This window comes from Helicoverpa zea, chromosome 24 (assembly GCF_022581195.2).
Source record: "Helicoverpa zea isolate HzStark_Cry1AcR chromosome 24, ilHelZeax1.1, whole genome shotgun sequence".
Lineage (NCBI taxonomy): Eukaryota > Metazoa > Arthropoda > Insecta > Lepidoptera > Noctuidae > Helicoverpa > Helicoverpa zea.
Genome location: NC_061475.1, coordinates 1,904,269 through 1,928,895, shown reverse-complemented (window position 1 = coordinate 1,928,895; position 24,627 = coordinate 1,904,269). Strand labels below are relative to the sequence as shown.

At 34.7% G+C, this 24,627-nt stretch overlaps 2 protein-coding genes across 2 annotated transcripts in view; one reads left to right on the top strand and one right to left on the bottom strand.

Annotated features, from left to right (window-relative positions):
* Positions 1–28: 28 nt before the first annotated feature.
* Positions 29–1,976, bottom strand: LOC124642250 (growth arrest and DNA damage-inducible protein GADD45 alpha). Its single transcript, XM_047180596.1, has 3 exons — positions 1,600–1,976; positions 1,037–1,253; positions 29–776 (listed from the first exon to the last, which is right to left on the bottom strand). Exons 1-3 carry the CDS (start codon positions 1,659–1,661, stop codon positions 558–560), a joined length of 498 nt encoding a protein of 165 aa, XP_047036552.1. The 5' UTR covers positions 1,662–1,976; the 3' UTR covers positions 29–557.
* Positions 1,957–24,627, top strand: part of LOC124642249 (electron transfer flavoprotein beta subunit lysine methyltransferase-like) — a 62,178-nt gene continuing 39,507 nt past the window's right edge. Inside the window, exon 1 of the mRNA XM_047180595.1 lies at positions 1,957–2,074. The gene's annotated coding sequence lies outside the window, so the exon portion shown is untranslated. The remainder of the gene's footprint in view (positions 2,075–24,627) is intronic.

Genomic DNA, 24,627 nt, shown 5'->3' with positions numbered 1-24,627 from the left:
GTTAGGTAAAGGATAAAATAACAAATCATTTTATATCATAACAATATATTTATTCTTATTCAATTAATTATCTTTCACATTTTTCAAATTACAAAAGTATAAAATCCAACAATATCTCCCGACGAACTTCTCCGAATATTAATAAGTAAACAATTTTTTTTTTCAACAACTTCATGCAAATTGCATAGCAAGCCAACATGGCGAATATCAGCAATATTTACTATTCACAATTCACAATCGGAATATTTTTTTCTTTTGTACATTTTATGGCATAGTTGCCGAAGTCATACTGTCTATTCTCTATACATTACAAATAGACTACAAGTTACAATACAAACCTTACAAGTTAGAAATACCTTGAATAACATTCAACAGTTTAATCACATGGTACTCACTGGTACAACGCTCTAACAGACGTAATTGTAACTACTAGACAAAAGATGGCGCTACACGCCGAAGCCACAGCCAACATGGCCGAAATGGCAAACGAACCTACTTGGTCGTGTTAATTTTTTTTCCATATTTTTTTTTCCAAGAACATGATGCTTTCGACGGTTTCACTTCTCGGGCAACTTAATGACGGGGGTCTGTGAATATCCCCAGTTCATCTCACAGTGCTCGATAAGATCTCTCTCGGTGTCCGACAATGTCGAGAAGTCGAACTCCTGGCTGTCGCTGAAGGGGTCTGTATATGGATAGTGGACCAACACGCAGCTAAAGTCCATTGAAGATCCGCAGCAGCCGAGAAGTTTGCGCAACTTTGTTTCCGAGTCAACCTGTAGACAAAACAGATAGTTTGTTAATACCATTGTTCTTATATCTTAAGCAAATAGAACTTATAGACATTGCTAACATTTTCTAGTGCAAAATCGTATCTTAAAAGATCTGAATGCTACAAAATAAGTTAATAACAAGTTTCTGAACCTACGTCAAGAGTTCTTGAGAAAAATGCGCAAAGAATTTAAACTTGCATTGCACAACCTTTAAAACAGGTTTGGAGAGAGTCAAGAATGCAGTTAACGGTGTTAAAATTTACCTTAATGACGTAGATGTCGTTTTCGACGCAGAAGGCCTGGAGCAGGACTTCTTGCATGTGGGTCGCACTATCTCCTGGGGGAGCCTCTGCTGTCAGGCAGAAGAGGGCTCGGTTGCTGTTCTTGGAGAGGTACTGGATAGCAGGCAGGAGGCCGACCGTCAGTCGTTTCTCCACACATGCTCGTCGCAGCACCGTTTTGATGCATTGACTTATTGGGCTGAGGAAAAACATGTTTTATTAGTTACGTTGCTTAAGAAACTCAAAAGGGGTCTATGAAAGAATGGTTGCCAAGGTTTGAATGATCGCTTTTCTGGGTCAAAGTTAAGTTTTGATTTATTTTTTCATCTGATTGGTCCTGAAGGGTCCTTAAGATTTTTACGGATTTTAATAAAGTTAGAACTTAACCAGTTGTACAAAAATTTGGAGTTTGAAAGGAACTTGTAATTGAACCATTTACTAATGTTCTCAGACCACTGTGACAAAATTATGATCATTAATTTCTAATTTGACTTGGGGACTTTAAAAAGCAGTAATTTAGAATTGCATAACGTTGCAATAGTTACCTTTTGGCAGCCATGCCGCTGAACGTTTCAGCTTTAACGGGAACAACTGAATCCTTGTACATTATGTTAGACAGTTTAATGCTCTTCAACTCAAACTGATCACTGATTTTCAACACTGTGTAATCCTCGTGAGGAATTATCACAAACACTTCACTCCAATCCAAAAAAACTCCAGTATTATGCAATCCAAAAGGGTTCACAAACTCTTCAACTTATCGAAGTTTATGTCACAATGATTTCACAACTTTGCGAGTCAAACTAGCGTGGTGTCTCTCTGAATGCTTGGTACAGAATGTGGCGTCACCGAGATAGCGTCCGTGTTTTATAGAGTTTATCGCGCATGCGCACGGGTTTGCCAGTGTGCGTGAAGCTGCCGCCCGATATTGACGGCGATTCTTCGAAAATCGCTAGTAAATTCAGTAGTGTGTGAATATTGTCTGTGTAGAGCGTCAGTACAGGAGTGTAGATACAGAAGGTGAGTGTGTGTGAGTGGGGCCGTGCTCCGTACAAACTTGTGACCAGCGGGTCGCAACGTGTTCATTAATGCGCCACGCTTCGTGAGCTCCTCCGCCCCCCGCCGTGTTTGGGTTACGGGCGTCAGAGGGGGTATTTGACTGATACCAAGATTCTTAAATAGTTAAGCTTATCAAGCAAGTGTATGTGTGCGGCGTTTTATCCGTAGCGTTTGGAATTCCCAATAACTTGGGTTTTATACGTTCGGAGGAAACGCGCTTGGATTGCGTTTGTTTCGTGTTATTTGGGTTTGTGATGGCGGATGCTGAAATTTCACGGGATTTCTTGGTCAATCTCCACTGAGTCCGGCTGCGGATAGCTAATTATCTTAGCTTACAAAACATTTAACATTTGCACGGTTATCGAGTCCTTATCTAATCTTGGATAGTAATTGTGTGTTCATGATAATCGAGTTTCTATAGCACAAGTAATTATACGCCTCCTGCAGGCCTGGAACGAGGAAAACAATACATATTTTGTGCAACAATATAATCCTTTTCTCAAACTTATCCTAATTTAAAATCTTTTCACTCATCCATCATGCTTTAGTAAAGTTTAAATAAAGTCTTTTTGGTTCATTCTTCGCAGATAACAATGTTTGTTTTTGCTCCTTTCTTAAAAACATATCACCCACTGTCCCCATTTCTTCTACCTTGGTCATTGTTTTTTAACCGTTTTTAAATGATTTTCATTGAAAATGTTACGTAGTTTGGTGACGGAAGAAGAATCTGGTGTCCTGCGTCATTGCGTTATATCGGCTCTGACTGATTTTATATAAATTGGTAGTTTGGTTATGCTGGTATTGTTGTACGCATTGAAATGTCAGTTTAGGACTATATAGAGAAAATATTTTGCGTACCTATTAGGCGGTGAAATAGCAGATTTTGTTTTAGTAGGATCTACAATGAGTGGAACCAAAGAAAGCTTGCTATAAGTAGGTACCTTGAAATCTGGAGATGATGGTAGGTAATATTTTTTTTTTTGGGTAATAAATCAAAATATTAATTTACTACTACATTTTCCTGTAAAACTTCACTAAAAATAGAATTATGATTAAATTTAGCAAATTTATTTTTAGCATTATATGATAAGCTAATTGTTTTACTGAAAAACCCTCAATTATTCCAATTCTTGATAATATGTAATCCGATACTTATCGTTTGTTTTGAATGATAGCAAACTTGAGTCGTAGCGAACTCCTTGCAGTATTTTTTTTTTTTTTTTTTTGATAATGCAGGTGGTAGGCGACCTTTGTACTTGTGTAACCAAGTGGTTTAAAAAAAACTTAACTTGATAAAAGAATGTCGTTTTGCATTCTACTGCACTTTTTAGGGAAAAGATTCATATTGACTTTGTAGTTTGTAGTGTGCACTATGCAAAGTTCTGTCTATTTTTGATAAGGAAAATCAATGAAAACATAGAAATACCACAATTTGATAATTCAGTTATTTTTTTTAATAACATTAGATTTTATCGTAGAATTCTTGGGAAATCACTTATTTACTTCTTAGTTAGATAAAGACATTTTTTTACTTTTGCATACATTTATTTATTTCTTGATTTTCTTACATGTAGCGAAGAGTTATTAAATATATACGAAGTGAATAAACTCATATAACATTATGTATGTATGTAGGAGGACATTAAACCTTCATAATGTCATCCGTTCATTCAGATGCCTTGTTTGATAACGACTTTACACGAGTTATCATTAAATACTAAGTAGTACATACAAGATAAATCGATTTTTTTGTAGGTACTTTTTCAGGATGTTATGAAGAAATATAAATGTCCTTTTAAATACAAAGAGATTAATTATGCGGATTCAGAAGCTTCTAAATTGACACTAGTAATGATAAATGCTGAATTATTATAGTGTCCTTCACCAGCATCAGCCTTTTTATCGTCCCACTGCTGGGCTGCGGCCTCCTCTCACACAGAGAAGGATTGAGCGTTAATCACCACGCGTACTCATTTCAGATTATTACCGAAGTAACTGTTAATGTTATAGTTAGTGCTATTACTTAAATACTTAACTAATTCATGTCAATATAGTACAAGTTCTTTCATTGAAATACATAAATATCGGTATTCTTACAAATATCCCCTACGGAATATTTGTATCAAGGTGCTAATTAACTCGTTAAGACGAATTTGGATTGTTAAAACGCTTTGTCATGGCACATGTAATATTGTATATAGTGCAGTCATTGAAGCATTATTGCTACGATTTTTTTTACTGTGAACCGATTTGCATGAAATTTTGGAATTAGGTTCATCTTACCCTTAACTTCAAAAGTGAATATGATTTGAACTCCGCCACCCCCCCTGGGGGTGGTTGCCACCCCTTCTTTGGGGTGAATATTATTTTTGCAAAATAACCTCGGATATCGATAGAAGACCTAATTTTAAGCAAAAGTTGTCTTTAAAGTTTAAAAAAAATCCAATACTTTTCAAGTTATTGGCAATTGAAAATTCGCAATTTTTTCACGTTTTTCATCGGTTTTTTGCAAATATCTCCAAAAATATACGTTTTATCGAAAATGTATAAAGAACAAAATTGTAGCAGGTAAAACAACGAACAATTTGTTTTTTTTATAAAATGTCCTAAGTGCAATATTAAGCTAGATATTAAAGATCAAAGCCGTTTTTTATTTTGTCTGAAATTTAATCGTTGTGGTCAATGCCATGTAGCGGCGAGTAGATGCATTTTATACATTCTAATACAAATGGGTTTTGTAGTGCTTGAAATAAGCTTTAAGATGAGCACTATTAAAAGTCTTTTCCACGTAAAATAAGTGAGCTGTATTGCAAATAAGGGGAGCATCTTATATTTTTTCTTTTAAATCAATGGGTTTCATAAGTGCCATTTCCACCAAAATTAAAATTAATCGTATTCCGCCTAGGATTAACTTTATTATGAAGAGTTTGATAGATAGTATCAGTTTGGCTGCTTCAGGACAGATATTTTTCAAAAAAGTCACGATTAACGAAAAGAACAAAATTTCAAATTAAAGAAAAACCCACTTGTTTTTCATAATATCTCAAAAATTACGACAGATACGTATAAAAGTGTACTGAAAAAAAAATTAGGTATTATTCTGACAAACAATTTGGTTTGTTTGTTTTTTCTGTCGAACAAAAATTGACGGAGATATGATTGTTTAAAGAGCGCGTGGCAGCGCAATCACAGCCTCTCTTAAGCCCTTTAACCCTTCACCGTTTTAGAAAAAAGTTCTTTACTATATATTGCAATGATGGATGTTGTAGCTCTCTTAATTACTTTTACAGTGGTTTTTTATAAATTGTGATAGCATGAAAATTGAAGGAGTTATGGTCCAAAAACTTGTCATATTTTTTTCTACTTAGTAACTGAAAACTTCAGAGTGTCAATATTTGGAGCAATGTGAAAGTAGGCAGTATAATAAAGAGTCACAACTATTGTAATGTGTATATATGTCACCGGAAAATAATAAAACTCGTAAATTGATCAACTTACTAAAATAATAGATGGCATAAACTACGTCGATTAAATTTCAGACAAAATAAAAAACGGCTTTGATCTTTAATATCTAGCTTAATATTGCACTTAGAACACTTTATAAAAAAACAAATTGTTCGTTGTTTTACCTGCTACAATTTTGTTCTTTATACATTTTCGATAAAACGTATATTTTTGGAGATATTTGCAAAAAACCGATGAAAAACGTGAAAAAATTGCGAATTTTCAATTGCCAATAACTTGAAAAGTATTGGATTTTTTTTAAAACTTTAAAGACAACTTTTGCTTAAAATTAGGTCTTCTATCGATATCCGAGGTTATTTTGCAAAAATAATATTCACCCCAAAGAAGGGGTGGCAACCACCCCCAGGGGGGGTGGCGGAGTTCAAATCATATTCACTTTTGAAGTTAAGGGTAAGATGAACCTAATTCCAAAATTTCATGCAAATCGGTTCACAGTAAAAAAATTCGGAGGTTAGACCGTATTTTTCGCTTCAATGACTGCACTAATAATAATATGACACATGCGAACGTTGACCCCGGCCTTTGAACAATATAGTTTTTTCGACTTTTCATGTATTTTCAAGCTCGTGGCCAAGGATAGTGAGACTATTTTTTTTCTTTTCTGTATACACCATCATAATGTACCTATATTCTGGCAAATAAATAAATTTCAATTTCAAGTCAAAGCCGCGCGGATCGGTCGTTCATAAGGTTAAACAACGCTTGGCGCGGTCGGTCCGTGGATGGGTGACCATCTTGCCAGAGTTCTTCCGTGTTTCGGAAAGCACGGTAAACTGGTGGGTTCCAGCTGTTTTTTGAACATCTATAACGGTCCTTCCGTGTAGGCAGAAGCCTGAAATTCTGACAATAGTATTAACAAGTATCGAGTTGCCCGGAGAACAAGGTAGGTTGTGGAGGTCAGGTAGGTAGTCGCTCCTTGTAAAACACTGACAATCAGCATTTGGTTAGACTGGAAGCCGACCTCCACATAGTTGGGAGAAGAAAAGGCTAGGCAGATGATGACTTTTCATGTAAGTATTTCATAAATGTATGTATGCATAACCTGCATGTGTTTCAGTAGGTAATTACAATATTATCGGATCACGTTTATAATGTATATTTACTTGCAGATATCACATTATATGCGCATCCAATTAATGTGAAGTAGAATCGTTAAAATGTTTGAGGTTATCACCGAACAAACATCGAGAAATGGCGCGTAAATACCATAAACAATATTTGTTAGGAGAACCCTTTTTATTGAAAAACATATTTTCTATATTTTTTTTCAATTGTTTTGATGTTAGTGAGATGTAGGACATTCCTATTTACAAGAACAGTTATAAATATAACTTTATAGATATCAGTTATTTTGCAATATTTGTTTATTATGTCTATTGGTACGTTTCATTGTTTGTGGTTTTAATATTATCCTCGTAAACCTAATGCATTTATTTGTGATGCTTTATTTTGGCTTATGTTTAACTGATCACCAGAAATAGTAACAAATAGCAGACAAAAATAGTAAATGATCACCAAAATGAAACTCGCATTTTAATGTAAAATGATAACCAAAGTTTTAACACTTTGCTATCCTATTTAAGTGAAATTACTCCAAAATAAATCATGCGCAAGCCAAAAATAGTAAATGATCACCAAAATTAAACCACCATTTTAAAGTAAAATGATAACCAAAGTTTTTACATTCTGCTATCCTATTTAAGCAAAATGAGTCCAAATAAATCATTGTTATCCCAAAAGTAGTAAATGATCACCAAAAGTAGTGAATGATCATCAAAATTATACCAGCGTTTTAATATAAAATGATAATCAAAGTTTTTACATCTTGCTATCCTGTTTAAGTAAACTGACTCCAAAAAAATAAGTTCGGCCTGATAAATGTAATAACATTATGGGGACCCTTTTCCTGCACTAGGGTGGAAAATTGTCTATTGCATGCCTCTAAACAGTGCGATAAGAGTGTGTTTTCGAGGGAGTGTATTGAGAAACACATTCTTCTTCTTCTTTCTCCTGCCCTGTTCCCAATTTTACTTGGGGTCGGCGCAATATGTCATTTTCTTCCATTTTCCCCTGTCACTCGTCATACTGACACTCACGCATGCATTGCGGACACATAACTTAATATGGCATCATAATACTTTATTTGATAATAAGCCTACATTTTATGGCAATCACAGTGACTTATTTAGGCAAAAATAATACATTAATTTGGTCGTCAAGAGTTGGTGATCATTTACTAAATTTGGTGGTCGAATACAATTTAAAGTGAAGTCGTGACTAAAATAGCTGGTACTATTACATTTTTAGACTTTATTTTTCTGGTGTTCAGTAGATTTTTCTGGTTGCAAAACTAAGGGTATCAAAGCATTTTATGGTGGTCATTATATTTGTTCCCCTTTATTTTTTACTTTTAGCACTCGCCGTGGTTATGATGGTGCAATTTAAATACGATTCAGTGTCATTCGTTTATTTATGTAACTTTTCTCTTCTTTGGCTGCAAAATGGTGAAAGTCTAAGTTTTTAAAAAGTTAATCGCGTACAAATATACTTACATACACTTACTGGTTAAACTGAGAACCTCCTTTTTTGTAGTCTATTCATAATTTTGTACAAAAAATGAATGAATTTCAGTATAGAGCGGTAAAAGAGCGGTTGCAAGCTATATTTTACAAGCAACTAAAGAGAGTGAAGAAGTTTCCCCAGGAGCACGGGAAAACCGCGTGGCACTGTTTACACAAATAAAAGGTCATTGAAGTAAATATTTACTTTATTAATTAGGTAATTCATAACGACATGTACTGCTTTGTAATAATATATCATAATATGTTTGTATTCAAATGAAAAACCTGACTCACCATGTATGTGATACCTAGCAACAATTAATGTTCAAAACAGAATAATTAGTTTATTTTATTTGTTTTTCTCAAATTACTTCAAACGATATTTGAGGGAAAACCATAAAAGTAAACAGAACTTTGATTTTAATAATTTGTTTATAATCTTAATTGTACAGAATAATGAATACATAAAATTAGGAATCGATAAACGAATCAACTGTCAAAAGATAGGTATTATTTTCATCTTCTGCCTAGCTTTTTCCCGACTGTTGGAGTTGGAGTCACAGATGCAGCTAAGTACCTGTGTTTTACATGGAGTGACTGCCTATCTGATCTCCTCAACCCCGTTGCCCGGGCAAACCGATACCCCTTGGTATTATTTTGATATTCAATAAAACAACAAAATGAAATACATGTACATTCTTTCTAATTTGTCATTACATAGGTAGCAAAGAATCCCTTTTTCCCAAACAAGAAAATTGTATCCTTTGCATAAATTGTCTTTGTTCACATACCTAATCGCCAAGTTGAAACTTACGTAAATTACAAAACAAAAACAAATTCTACAATAACAACAAGAAATATTGTTTACCTGTCATTTGTTACGACGACAAAATGAAATACTTAGTAACCCCGTTACCTTTCTTTCTCTTGTTATTCGATTCCTTCTAGACTTTCTTGGAATTCACTAACATGATTATTACTTACTAGTAAATCCTGTTAGACATACGAGTAGTAAACATGTGTCATAGAAGAGCTTACCACGAACCTTCCTCTAGAATTCATAATTACCTACTTCAGTTTCACCCAAAACTGCTGAATATGTTCCTATTCATATTTACACTGGTTTTCATTAGCAATTTCAACCGAGCCTTTAGCTTTCCTTCAAAAATGTGCCATCCAACACTACAGTTTTCTTTCATATCGTTTCAGTAGGTAAATCCTGAGATTAGCTGAAGAGTTTGCTTGTTAGACAAGCAAACTCTTCAGCTTTATAACACGTTTATAACAATATTAGGAAAAACAATACAGTTACTGCTTACCACTATTTTCTGTGACTTCAGGTCTCCGAAGTTTGCTATCAGGACAGTTGACCTACAAATTGAGGTCATGAGAACTAACCAGTACAACAAAAAAATCCCAGAAGTCTTTTCATCGTTATCACCAGAGTGACATACATATTTTAAACTTCATGTTTTGTTGAACCAAATGTAATAATTACTGCGTACAACTGCTGATCAAAACAACTACAGTTCTTATGCAATGGTTTTGTACGAAATGTTATGAACAACTGCGCCGTTGAACCTTTGTTTTGATGTCAAATATAGACAGACGAGCCTGGTAACATTTTTGTTTAAATTAATTGAAATTGCGTTGACATAATCCTGTTCATAATGATTATTATGCGAAAGTTATGAAGGACACGTTAAATGATTGCACATTTGCAAGAAGAAACTTTTCGATTTAAATCTGGTAAGACTTAATAATAAACTTGATGAATCTGGCATTATGAGCATCATTTTTCTATCAGTTTTTGAACTTAACAGAATTGTAAGGTCTCAATAAACAGATTTGCTGGCAAAAACAAGTCTTTCACTCAAACAAAAGGGCGATGATCTCTCAAATAATTCTACATTACAAGCATGTGTTACAAATACAAAGTAAATGAAAACAGATTAAACGTATAACTGCGACTTAACTTGATCTGGTCGTTGACAGCTACGATAAGCCATAGACAAGCGCATGGAAACTTTGACCTCTATCGATCGGTTCCTCGTGGCGGTCAAGGCCGAACACCCTTCAGATTGCTAATCACCTCGTTTCTAGCAATTTCATAAAATAAAAAATGTGTATATAATATCGGGCATATTGTCGTTCGTGGTAAAAGGTGATTTAGCTTTCTGGCTAGTTGTAAAGTTTTCGAAGTTATCGTTTCAAACATCTAATTTGTTTTGAATTTTGAGAATTTATTGCGTACGCAACCACTTCACTGTCCACGAAGCAGACACAATAGTTAATGGTATCACATATAACTCATGGGACAGGGAAGTTGTTAATATCTATTGATACTTTGTCACCCATTCCAGCTTAGATGGCAATAAAAACGAAAATTAAAGTGACGTTGTTTGATTGTACAAAAGACCACATAGGTACCTAATGTCAAAAATATACACGAACGAACGTCAATGTTAGATGAGCAAGCTTGATTTTTTTGGCCATTTTAGCATTTTTAGGGTTCCGTAGCCAAAATGGCAAAAACGGAACCCTTATAGTTTCGTCATGTCCGTCTGTCCGTCTGTCCGTCTGTCCGTCTGTCACAGCCGATTTACTCGGAAACTATAAGTACTACAGTGATGAAATTTGATGGGAATATGTGTTGTATGAACCGCTACAAAAATATGACACTAAATAGTAAAAAAAAGAATTGGGGGTGGGGCCCCCCATACATGTAACTGAGGGATGAAAATTTTTTTTTCGATGTACATACCCGTGTGGGGTATCAATGGAAAGGTCTTTTAAAATGATATAAAGTTTTCTAAAAAACATTTTTCTTAAAGTGAACGGTTTTTGAGATATCAGCTCTCAAAGTCGTAAAAAGTATGTCCCCCCCCCTCTATTTTTATAACTACGGGGTATAAAATTCTAAAAAAAATGAGGTGATGCATGCTAATTAACTCTTTCAACGATTTTTGGTTTGATCAAAGTATCTCTTATAGTTTTTGAGATAGGTTGATTTAACTGTAATTTACGGAACCCTTTGTGCACGAGTCCGACTCGCACTTGGCCGGTTTTTTAACTTGTATTTTTATAATAAATGCAAAGATGTTGAATACATTTTTGAATGATTCATCCAAATACTATGAAATCTCTTTCGTAAAACTTGTCTAAAGACGTTGTATTTTACGTCAAAAATTATTTAAAGACGTGCCAAAGAACGTAACACAAAATATTCAATTCTTATTTATAGTTTTTAGACTGTACCTACCATCTAAACAAAAGTGCAACTAGAGACAAGACCACGTAACATGAAACTAAATAAAATAAACAAATAATAATTATATCAGAGAAATGGTAAAGACAGTTTACAGAGATACGAGTATCGCCCACACCATAACAAACCTTTGACATGTCTTATATCTGTACTAAGAACATTTACATAACGCATTTCAACCCTTGGGTACTGACTTTGTGTCACTACGGGAAAAAATGTTACTGAAATATGCGGTAATCATTTCTAAGCTGAAACATTCGTAATATGATATAATGTACATACAATAACAATATAATTTTCTTAAGAAAATACTGGAATTATATTATGTAATTTTATAACTTTTTTCTTAAGGAAAAAACCCTGGAAAAATCTTATTTCCCATTGCATTGTGAGGGTGAAACATTACTTAGTAAGAGAAGCCAAACGAAATGCAACTTATATATAAGTTAAAAAGCTTTTGTATAAAACATTAAAGTATTATGGTGTATTCTAAATGTAGAAAAGAAGTCTTTTGTTTTAAAAACAATCTTAGAAATGGGATTAGGTATTATTTTATCCTCAAAATGTTTATTTTGTTAAATGTAAAGACTTTTCTGCACGACCATTTTGGTATTAATTTTTCTGAATTGCAACCTTCTCCTATATATCTGGCCATATTTAGTTGCTGATTCATGGCCGTTTATTGATTAGAAGAATAACATTAGTTTCATAAATAATTAAATTAAAATAGAAGAGCTGTTAATGGTTGATTCCTAGTATTCAATCACTAGGCTAGTAATCTGAATGCTAAGTTAGAAACTACTTGAGTTAATGAGTTAAGATTTTAGAGTGGTCGTTTTCTATGTAAATGAATTTAAAGAAGGAGCTAATGAGTAATAGGGTTATGGTGATAATAATATTTTTTAAAACAACAATTTTTATTTTATTTAACAGATCTTAACCATGTATTTAATCAAACTCCTTGCTAAAACTTTACTTAGTCATATAGAATGAATGTATTTTTTAAATGATGTGTTTTGCCCACGTATTGGGTTTGCTTAGAAACTACTAAAACAAGGAAAATAAAACATAAGTTCAATAAGGAAATGGCAAAATATCATGTTTCTACTGACGTGTTTTATTTATTTATTAAGGAAATCAATTAATGTGCATTATTCTACATTATAAGATTAATATCTAATTGAAAGTTGTTTTGCGTTGATAAAATAAAACCTTCCTGGATCATGCATTTTGAAATTATCAATTCAGTTCAATATCATGGTTCTTAGGTAAATAAAATAAACTTACATAATAAATCTTTTGTTAAAGCAATGGGGCTTAAAAACTCTTTTTTTTTTCATATTACATGATCCTTTTGTCAAATTACTATGCAAAATCTTACAGCAATTCAAATTCAATGTTTCTTTCCTCTAGTTCAATTTTCCTGTTTTGTTCTAAACACGCAATAAACCAATTTACAGGAGGTCAAAAAACACAGACTTTGCAAAACAACATATAAACAACATTTCCTAGGATTTGACAAAAACAGCTCCGAAGTTTTAAATCAAGGCTGACCTCAAAATCTTACATTTGGGTCAAGAAACATCGTCTCGGAATTCTAGAAGGAAAAATGTTGATAAGGGGACATAAACAATAACAACACAGATTCGTGTTGTTTGCTAACATCGTGACATGCATTTGCAGATGATAGGTATATGATAAAGATACTATGTAAATGATGTAGATGGATTGAAGGTTTGAGGACCCGGTCGTTGATTTGCGCAGTTCTGGAATTTTGAGCAGGACAATTTTTGAGATACATACAAATAGTAATTGGAATACTTAGTACAAAAAGTCAAAATAAAATATAAACGGATTTTTTTACGTTTCTACTACTACGTCCAAGATAGTTGACATATTGGCTTGTGACACCCCCAGGGGGAAGTTCTGGGTCAAATGGTCCTATTGTGTATATATCCTTCAGAATTCGTTTACTTTAATGGTGTGAAAATACTTCAATACATAGGTATATAAGATATTGATCTTACAGTAACTGTTGAACGGATCACTAAAGAGACCGTAGATACATTAATTAAGACAACCGGCCGCCAACTTCTAACAAAACGCATCCATTAAATTCTAGTACAATCTTTTCAATAATAGTCCTTATATCAAAGTTATGTTTACTAATAACCAAGCTACTTTATCTACACTCCAACATACATTGCACGTCTATGAACTTTAAAACTGCATGCAAATTGTGCGTGGCTATCAGCCTGTGTTTTGATGACGATAACAATAGCGCCATGAATCAGTAATCAGTATAATAATAGCAATATAGATTAGTAGATAACACTCTATTTAAACAATTACTCGGAAATATTTTTGTTATCTAATCTAGGAGTAGAAATAATGCAAATTCTTTCCTTAACTCTCAATCTTGAACTATGGGTCTTTGCATTTCTTTAATGTACCTACTGTTTAAGGATAATCAATTCGGTTTCGGATGGCACATTAAACTGTAGGTCCCAGCTGTCATTGAACATCCTTGGCAGTCGTTGCGGGTAGTCAGAAGCCAGAAAGTCTGACACCAGTCTAACCAAGGGGTATTGGGTTTTCTGGGTAACTGGGTTGAGGGGGTCAGATAGGGCAGTCGCTCCTTGTAAACATCCGGTTAGACTGGAAGCCGACCCCAACATAGTTGGGAAAAAGGCTCAGAGGATGAAAAATCGAAAATCAAAAGGTTGTTACTTTATAATGATACCTCCACTATAATGTGCATCTTTACACGTTAATTTGGTTTATCTTTATATCCGTAAATTGCCTGTAATAATAAAATCTTAGCTAAACATGAATGACTTGCACATAGTTTAACAAAGTAACCGGTATTTCTACGAACGCGATTGAGACTCTAGAATCGTCTCGCTTGAGCAAAGTTTAGTTCGGATCAGGACTCATATAGAAAACTAGGATATTAGCTCAATGTTTTGCGTCTTCTGTCTATCACAGTCCATCAAATTGTTTGCACAACTGACACACCTCTTTTATCTTATCAGATTCAGCATTGCCAAGCGAAATTCAACCTTCAGGGATAGAAATAAAATTGAAGATCCTTCCAACGGGTTAATTACGTCGTAAAAAGCAATGGCATTCAGTCGATATGCTGATAATGTTAATGTTTATAAGGTTAAAGAACTAGATAATTTCGGGATATTTTCCAGAATCGAGGCTAAAATGATTATGGAAAGTTTGTTTGTGAAAGATCTCCGTACTTTGCCTTTTAAGTTTGATATTTGATTTGTACCAATTATGGCTGCATATCTTTAACCCGTTCTTAGAGACTCCATAAAAGGCAAATTTTGAGTTACGGTATGCATTTAATTTGTAGAAACCATATGACAAAGATTACAAGTATTTTCTATGAGACCCATAATGAGACTTATATTAGGGCTTAAAGTATGAAATTGCCGTTTTATTCTAGTAGGTTTTTGAATTGCCATAGAGTCTTCATGGTTTGAGGTTTTCGAATGAAACTTTTTTCACATGGTTTCTGTGATGTTCTTCTTTCAAAAAATGTGATTCATTTGATTATCGATGTTCAATTGTTTTTGTTATTCAACTTAAACAGGAAAGATGGATACTGCGAAAATTTGAGTAATTTTTGACTATGAGTTCCGACGCGGAAGTAAACCCCCAGAAACAGCCCGCAATATCAATGCTGCATTTGAAGAGGTGTCTGCTAATGAACGCACCATGCGATTTTGGATCAAACGCTTTCGTGGTGGAAACTTCGACTTGAAGAACGAGCCACGAAAAAGACCGCCTGACAGGTGATTAACGAGGAATTAAGAGTGACGGTGAAAGCCGATCCTAGTCAAACTACCCAGATAACCAGCCGAACACCGAATAATGTTGTAAAAATTAGTCAGTAAAACAGCCACGACTCATGAATCGACCTTCACCGTATTGCTCCATGACAACGCGAGACCTCATACAGCAAGAGAAACCGTTTTAACTCTTCAGGAACTGCAGTTGTAAACTATTCGTCTTCCTCCATATTCGCCAGACCATGCTCTATCGGACAACCATTTTTTTTTGTGATTTGGACAATAATTATCTGCGTGACAAGAAGTTTTCTTCCCAGAAGGCAGAACAAAATTCTTTCACAGTTTGTGCAGTCTAGATCCTCAGAGTTTATCGTAAAGGCATAAATGACCTTCCTATTAGATGGCAGCAATGTATAGATAATAATGGCAGCTATTTTTTGTCCTATCGAATTTTAGTTTACTGCTTACAGCGGGCACAGCCCTCTTACCACTGGGTTCTCAACTTTTGGAGCATCCATCGTCGGCTTCTAATACTTCATCTAGTCAGAACGCTTCGTAGACTGTTTGCCTAACCGTAGGTACACCGCAGGAATCATATTAGGCATGTTATGTGTTTCTAACCAATTAGTTGCCATTGTAACAATAAAAGGAGCATGTGTCATTGTTTTCATTTGTTTATCGTTTGTTTTAGTAACAATATCATTAATTTCATCATGTGTTTCACTGATATCAGTTATTAACATGTCGATAGCTTAGTGAGGGTTTATGATAACCCTATTGTCACCGGGCAGACACTTCTCCTTATTAATTTTCCTCATTAGATATTTTTTCAATTTTGAGATTCTTTTGTTTTGGCCATCGTGGCCGATTGGAACCTCTTTTCCTCAATGTTTCGACTATAGCCTTATAAGATATGAGACTGGTTTGCATATCTCCGTCAGACAAATCTTTTTTTCAAAACATTATGATATTTGGTTTCTTGTGAATCATCATCTTTCTCAATTCACAGAATATCTTTATCAAAATCGATTGATAAGGTCTTAATCTCCACTTAGTCATTCGTTTGAATTTATGCTACTGCCATTCATCTCATCTTATGTTAGTTCTTATCAAAATAATAATCAATCAGTTATTATCTTTTCTTAACCAGTCACAGATTCTGTAACGTAACGTTTAGTATTATTGTGTAACTTTTGCAGTTATTTAAATACCTATAAAAACATCATATGATTCTAACCACAACTGTGGGTCATACTTCCTTAACGAAACTTAAATGAAGAAAATAAGTCTGGCCGTTATGAAACTGCATCATATTTAAATAGAACAACCAGTTTTGATAAAGGACCCAGAAAGGACAAAATCACTATAATCCCCTTTCATGAAGGGATTCCCGGACAAAACAATTGAAACCGGGAAACAGTTCGTTGACCTACAAAGATCAATCGGGATGTCCCTTTCACATCCAGTTTAACTTGACATGTGACCGAATTCTATCCCAATTCTTTATTTGAATCGTCCTTTTCATTTTTGCATCATCATAAAGGATCAGGTTAGACTGGTTCTATTTCTATACAGTTGGAAGTGGCAACGTCATTTCTATACAACTTTTTAATTCCACGTGGTTTTTGCACACTGGGTCGAGCAAAGTCCGAGTTGCGTTGGAGTTTCTGATGAAACCTTTTTACGATTTATTTACATACTGTCTGGTTTGAATAGTGCCATATAGTGCACTGATTAAAATGTTATTGTCGCTAGATGATGCAACTGTTGCTCAATTCGTAGTGGGATGTGCTCTATTATTGGCGTAGTAAATACAGATGCATTTGTATGATGTAAGTGTGCAGGATTTTATTCGGTGCTAGTTGAACTGGTTGAAGGTTACTCATTGTGGCTTAAGTTTTTACTTGTATGTACAGTCAAGCAAAGAAAGTCGAGGCAATTTGTCGGAAAAATGTTTCAAAATCTATTCTTCCTTGTTTTGTAGAAACAAATAATTCAAGTGATGACTAACGAATATATAATTTTCAGTATTGAAAACAAATCAATTTACAGTCTTCCTTATAAAATGTTCTAAATGAAAAAGCAAATGACAATGCCAGGGTGTGGGCTCAAAGTTTGCCCAGCAGTGGGAGTAGTTTCAGCTGGTTCCATAGTGCACTCTGAACACGAAATCCAAATATTTTTGAAATCGGTCCCAGAGGTCCCGAGAAAAACCGGTTCAAATGGTCTCCATAGATAGTCACTTAACAAAGCCTGAGCCATTTGCCCAGTAGTGAAAGTGGTGGAAATTCGTTCTTTACTGCACTGTTAACACGAAATCCAAATATTTTTGAAATCGGTCCCAGAGGTCCCGAGAAAAACCGGTTCAAATGTTAAACTTGATCAGTCACTTTATAAAGCCCAAGCCATTTGCCCAGTAGTGGGAATGGTTAGAATAGGTTTTTTACTTCACTGTTGTCACGAAATCCAAATATTTTGGAAATCGGTCCCAGAGGTCCCGAGAAAAACCGGTTCAAATGTTAAACTTGATCAGTCACTTTATAAAGTCCAAGCCATTTGCCCAGTAGTGGGAATGGTTAGAATAGGTTCTTTACTTCACTCTTAAGACGGAATCCAAATATTTTTGAAATCGGTCCCAGAGGTCCCGAGAAAAACCGGTTCAAATGTTAAACTTGAACAGTCACTTTATAAAGCCCAAGCCATTTGACCAGTAGTGGGAATGGTTAGAATAGGTTCTTTACTTCACTGTTATCACGAAATCCAAATATTTTGGAAATCGGTCCCAGAAGTCCTGAGAAAAACTGGTTCTAATGTCAAACTTGAACAGTCAATTAATAAAGCCCAAGCCATTTGCCCAGTAGTGGAAATTGTTAAAATAGGTTCCATAGTGCACTCTGAACACGAAATCCAAATATTTTTGAAATCGGTCCCAGAGGTCCCGAGAAAAACCGGTTCAAATGGTCTCCATAGATAGTCACTTAACAAAGCCTGAGCCATTTGCCCAGTAGTGAAAGTGGTGGAAATTCGTTCTTTACTGCACTGTTAACACGAAATCCAAATATTTTTGAAATCGGTCCCAGAGGTCCCGAGAAAAACCGGTTCAAATGTTAAACTTGATCAGTCACTTTATAAAGCCCAAGCCATTTGCCCAGTAGTGGGAATGGTTAGAATAGGTTCTTTACTTCACTGTTGTCACGAAATCCAAATATTTTGGAAATCGGTCCCAGAGGTCCCGAGAAAAACCGGTTCAAATGTTAAACTTGATCAGTCACTTTATAAAGTCCAAGCCATTTGCCCAGTAGTGGGAATGGTTAGAATAGGTTCTTTACTTCACTCTTAAGACGGAATCCAAATATTTTTGAAATCGGTCCCAGAGGTCCCGAGAAAAACCGGTTCAAATGTTAAACTTGAACAGTCACTTTATAAAGCCCAAGCCATTTGACCAGTAGTGGGAATGGTTAGAATAGGTTCTTTACTTCACTGTTATCACGAAATCCAAATATTTTGGAAATCGGTCCCAGAAGTCCCGAGAAAAACTGGTTCTAATGTCAAACTTGAACAGTCAATTAATAAAGCCCAAGCCATTTGCCCAGTAGTGGAAATTGTTGAAATAGGTTCCATAGTGCACTCTGAACACGAAATCCAAATATTTTTGAAATCGGTCCCAGAGGTCCCGAGAAAAACCGGTTCAAATGTTCTCCATAGATAGTCACTTAACAAAGCCTGAGCCATTTGCCCAGTAGTGAAAGTGGTCGAAATAGGTTCTTTGCTGCACTGTTAACACGAAATCCAAATATTTTGGAAATCGGTCCCAGAGGTCCCGAGAAAAACCGGTTCAAATGTTAAACTTGAACAGTCACTTTATAAAGCCCAAGCCATTTGCCCAGTAGTGGGAATGGTTAGAATAGGTTCTTTACTTCACTGTTGTCACGAAATCCAAATATTTTGGAAATCGGTCCCAGAGGTCCCGAGAAAAACCGGTTCAAATGTTAAACTTGAACAGTTACTTTATAAAGCCCAAGCCATTTGCCCAGTAGTGGGAATGGTTAGAATAGGTTCTTTACTTCACTCTTAAGACGGAATCCAAATATTTTTGAAACCGGTCCCAGAGGTCCCGAGAAAACTCGGTTCTAATGTCCAACTTGAACAGTCAGTTTATGAAGCCCAAGCCATTTGCCCAGTAGTGGGAATGATTAAAATAGGTTTTTTACTTCACTCTTAAGACGGAATGCAAATATTTTTGAAATCGGTCCCAGAGGTCCCGAGAAAAACCAGTTCTAATGTTAGCCAGCCATTGTTAGCAAGCCATTTTAAGCAGCCACAAACCTAACAACCTCTTTTCTTGATAGATAGAGATATATATATCAGATAGATAGTGGTTTCACTGTTAACAGGATAAAAAAAAAAAAAAAAAACAGAAATAGACGTTTAAAGGTAATTGTTGTTTCTCTTGCTTTTCAGTCTCTATCTACCACAATCAGTCCTAAGTTCGAGTAGCGTCATGCAATTAATATCCTTAATGGCAATGGAAAAATCTTATCAAGACGAATAAAATAAGCTCAAACACGAGGTAGTAAATAGATACCGTTGAGGAGTTCCCTCGTCTCACTGTCGTCTCCATCGTCAGGTCAGGTCTTAACCTCCACAGTTTTGTGGTGTCGGAGACATATACCCGATTGACAAGTTTTTATTCGATATGTGCTTACAATTTCCGAGAGTTCCATAATGTTTTAAGGTTTCTATCACCAGACCCTGGACCCTGGAACTATTTGGAAAGTAAATCCTTTTAAACAATAAAATGATTGTTTAAATCGGTTGGTAAACGACGGAGTTATGCACGTACTTACGTAAAAAGAATACAAACGAACTGAGAAACTCCTCCATTTTTTGAAGTCGGTAAAAAAAAATCTCGTTCAATACCTCGTATTTGTCGATTAATATTATAATGCATTTCAATTAAGGTAATAAAAGTGGAATAGTTAAGAGTTCATAAGCATATTTTTCGTAGTATTGAATAAGAGTCAAACCAGTTTTTCTCAGCACTCCTGGGATAGATTTCGAAATATTTCGGTCTGGGACCTATTATAAGCCTATGGAACATAATACACTATGCAGTTACTGTGGGCAACTCTTGAGCCCAACTTCCATACAAAGAATAGCATTGTCCTTTGAAACACAAGTGTTAGCGTGTCATTATAACGTGGATTATTGATATTGAGGTAAGGTTGCAACTGTTGGGTGACTCATTCGAAGATTTCGGGCTTTCACGCTATCGCCCAACTTAAATATTTTAATAATGAACTATAAACCTTGAAATTTTCCACATTTTGAGGCTTTACAATTATGTACATAGTATTGGAAAGTTTAGAATAACAAGAGAAGAATTTTGATCTTTAAGTTTCTCTAAGTGTACGAACTAATTTTATGCAATGATAATATTTAATCAATGAATTAAAATATGGTAGCTAAATCACATTTAAAGTTCATGGAACAAATTCGCGGTATTCTGAATGTCAAACTCCAAATGTTCTGTTATTTTTAACACGCTGTAGAACAAAAATAGCTGCGCAAGAGTCATCTACATATATCGAGAACAGAACAAACATTTTCCTGCTTCTATTCCGACTGAGAATTAAAATAAAACAACAATAAATAGAGGACTATTTTCACCCGGATTTTAAATAAAACTGACCTCAGTCAATTCCAATGATTTTGAAAGTAAACCTATATTCAGGAGAGTGTGAAGGTTTATCAAAAACCCAAGATTGCGAGTCTGTGGTCGTCATCAACAGACGTCATTGGACGGTCGCAATACTCGTTGAAACAGGGTCATGGCGCAAGCGACGCGTGCGCAGACCGATAGCGTTTGTATATTTTGTTATCTCTTTTCCTCGTGTATTTTGTAACTCGTTTTATAAAGCGGATTTCCTTAACTTACTTTCTTTATCACGGATACGAAAATTGTATTTTGAGGTGAAATAATGCCGAATTTTAAAGGGTGTTGGGTGAACTGAGAAAAAAGGGTTCAAAGGTGAAACTTGTTTTAGGCTCATGAATTATTAATAGTTTAAATAGAGTCGACCTTTGGCAAACTTTGTTTATCTTGTTTTACGTGTACATTCAGGGTTAACAACCTTTTTTTTGCAAGTCAGAGAAACATACCTTTGACCGCGTGGTTTTGAGATTAAAGTCGAAATATTTCATAACGGCCAACGTGTGTTATTACATAGGTAGTTGCCTTAACCTGTGATTAATTGGCTTGAGTTAGCACAAAATTGTTAAAAGTCCAAGATCATCACATTAATTTTGAATAACCTTCGGGGAGTTCCATGTTGATCAAAATCAATTTTACCGCTGTATTAGTTATCCGAGGTACCCCTCACCTATAAAATTGTAAGATCTAGCTAGAGAAACAATAGTCTGAAACCACCTATCCACCTTGATCAAGCGTGGTGATATTATACTTATAGGTGCCTTTTCTGTATAACGGCACAACGTAATTAAGTAGGGCTTGTGGTCAACAGTGGATCTGAAAAAAATAGGTACTCATTGTTTTTGCATTACACAGGTGCAAACAAGTCCATATAGATACTTATTGTAAGCTCAACAAGTCTCAAACACGTTAAAATAGTTAGTTACGTTTAACAATAGCAAGATAAAGTTAGATAACAATGCAAGCATATTACCTCTGGATTCTAACTAGCAGGATAATCCCCACGGAACTCGGCAGCCATTATGAATCTAAACAAAAGACAGTCAATGACTTATTAAGAAATGAGCATTAATGGTTGTTGTGTTGGTAAAACCCTTTATGGAATGTTTGCGTTCAAGGTCCTAGGCGTTGCTATGGCAACTGTGGTGCGGATTATGTGATTTACACTTCGACCGTTTTTTGGTGCAGTTCAAATGCTGTCAGTCATTACAAACAATAGTATTTTTTCTTGAAAATTGACCGCTGTCAATTGCACAAAACATTCGGTTTAAGTTAGGACGGTAAGATTATTAGACAGCGAAGTACCTATGTCTATATTTTCTCTTGCATTAATATCACTACAAAAAATTGTTGCAAACAATGTTCTGATAAAAACTCGGCTTTTTTATGCTTTTGTCAGTATTCCCATTACAACTAGCATCACGTTGGCCATTTACTTGATTAAAATATTAGGTTGGACTCCAAAGTAAATGTTTCAGTAATTCCCCAACTAAGGGACTGTCCGAGTTCAGGCGTGTGTTGTTAGAACGATGTGGGCCACGGATGTGGGCGCACTGAATTCCCTCGATAACACAGCTAAATATAGATACATAATTGTATTTCAGTATTTATTTATAGTACAAATTATCCTCAGATTATTCAGTGAAAATTGACGACATAATACATGAAATAATTTGATTAAGAATCACCTATATATCGAGTGAGCTGTAAGTTTAATCACCTAACAAGTCCTGGTGTCAGAGTTTTTTCAAATCCGCCTGACGGCCTCTAACGTGAATTTATAATTAATTTAGGATAAGGAAGTAGCTTTAAAATATCCAGATATCACTTACTAAATTAAATAAGTTTGAAAAAACGTCATTAAATTCGTCTTTCGTTACTTAAATAGGTACTATTGTTAAATTATCTAAATTCAATATGACGTAATTGATATGAATATCGTATTGTTTAAAGACGCTATCAAATATATTTATTTGCTTTAGCGTAACCGCGTACATTAACGATATTCCTTAATTGTATAGTATTTGATATCATTTTAAATTTTAGCGTTAATGCAGATAAACTCAGGTGACGTCAAATAACTTTTATCTCTTGAAGTTGACGCATCTGCATGCGGACAGCAAATGGCTAACTTCAGAGTATTTAAGTTAAACAGGTACACTGCTAAAATACGAAATAACGTCGACTACTTGGTAAACTTTCATGGCCGAAAAGGTAAAAGACATAATAAATATATCCAGTTTTTGTGACGATCAATAGATTAAGTAAAATACAAGTAAAGGCATCATTCTCTGTCCAGTCTTTTTCCTAACTATGTTGGGGTCGGCTTCCAGTCTCACCTGATGCAGCTGAGTACCAGGACTACTACTACGGGGAGCGATTGCCTGTCTGATCTCCTCAACCCAGTCACCCGGGCAACCCAATACCCCTTGGCAATTATTATTATTTGTAACTCTAATCCATAAAGGAGTTCCCTAGGGATACAAAAAAAACTGCCAGTCATTCGACAGCCGAAGAAAAATAATCAAAGTTTCATAATACTTACTTAATCACAATGTTTTTTTTATCTACCACATGGCAACGATTAACATGATATGTACGAACTTGTTCCGAAATAGATTATACGCAGTATAAAAATAACTAAGTAAAGTAATCGTGACTTGCAGTCTTGTGAGATGAGGCAATGAGCCCATATGTGTGTTAATATCATGACTATTAACTATTTTCTTGTAGATGTGAGATTATTAATATGTACTTAGGTAAAAGCTCCGATTGTATGAAGGCCTAAAAAAGGTGAAGTTTTTTGCACCTAAGTTGAATCGTTAGAATTTACAATTTATCCTCATTGTGACTAACAAAACCTTTTTTATCTGATTATTTCATCAATTGTATACCAATTTAGAATAGGTATTAGATAAATGTGTACTTACGGCGTAATGTAACAAAAATATTTATATATTACTTTTATTTGTACGTATTCAAACTTTTTCTAAATTAAATTTCGAATGCTGGCTGATTCCTTACGAAAAAAAAACACGGATGCCATTAAAAGGAAAAAGAAAACAAAAACTAATTTATTCTCCATACATTTTTATGGCTGCTGTCGAGTTTTCACACAAAAGCGGCCTTTTCTATATTTGAAAGGATTGTCAAAAAAGTTTTCATGAATAAAAAGTTTTTATACTGAAAAAAATACAGAAAATATTTGCGTTGCTAACCTATTTAATTAAAGTTAGTGTTTATCCTCATTCCTTGTATAGAATATTTGGTTTGGTTTACGAATTTGCCAATTCCTAGTATATGTATTAATAAATACGCGTATTGTTTTTGTTTTATATGATATTCAATTAAATTATTTAAACATATAAACAGGTAAACGTATTTTCTGGAATGGGTAAAATATTCATACGTCATAGAATAATTTATTTGTTTTGTTCGTTTTACAAGGTACAGATACATGTCAGGAATTAATTACAATTCACCTATCGGTAGATTTCCTCATACATTTTCCGCTTGTCTGAGCTAGTTCACAGTAATTCTAATTTTAAGTATATCTGTGTTTCTAAAGTAACTGTTATTTTAGACGTTTTACTCAGTACCTATTTTGAAGCGATAAAACTAATTGTCTTGTATTATTTAGG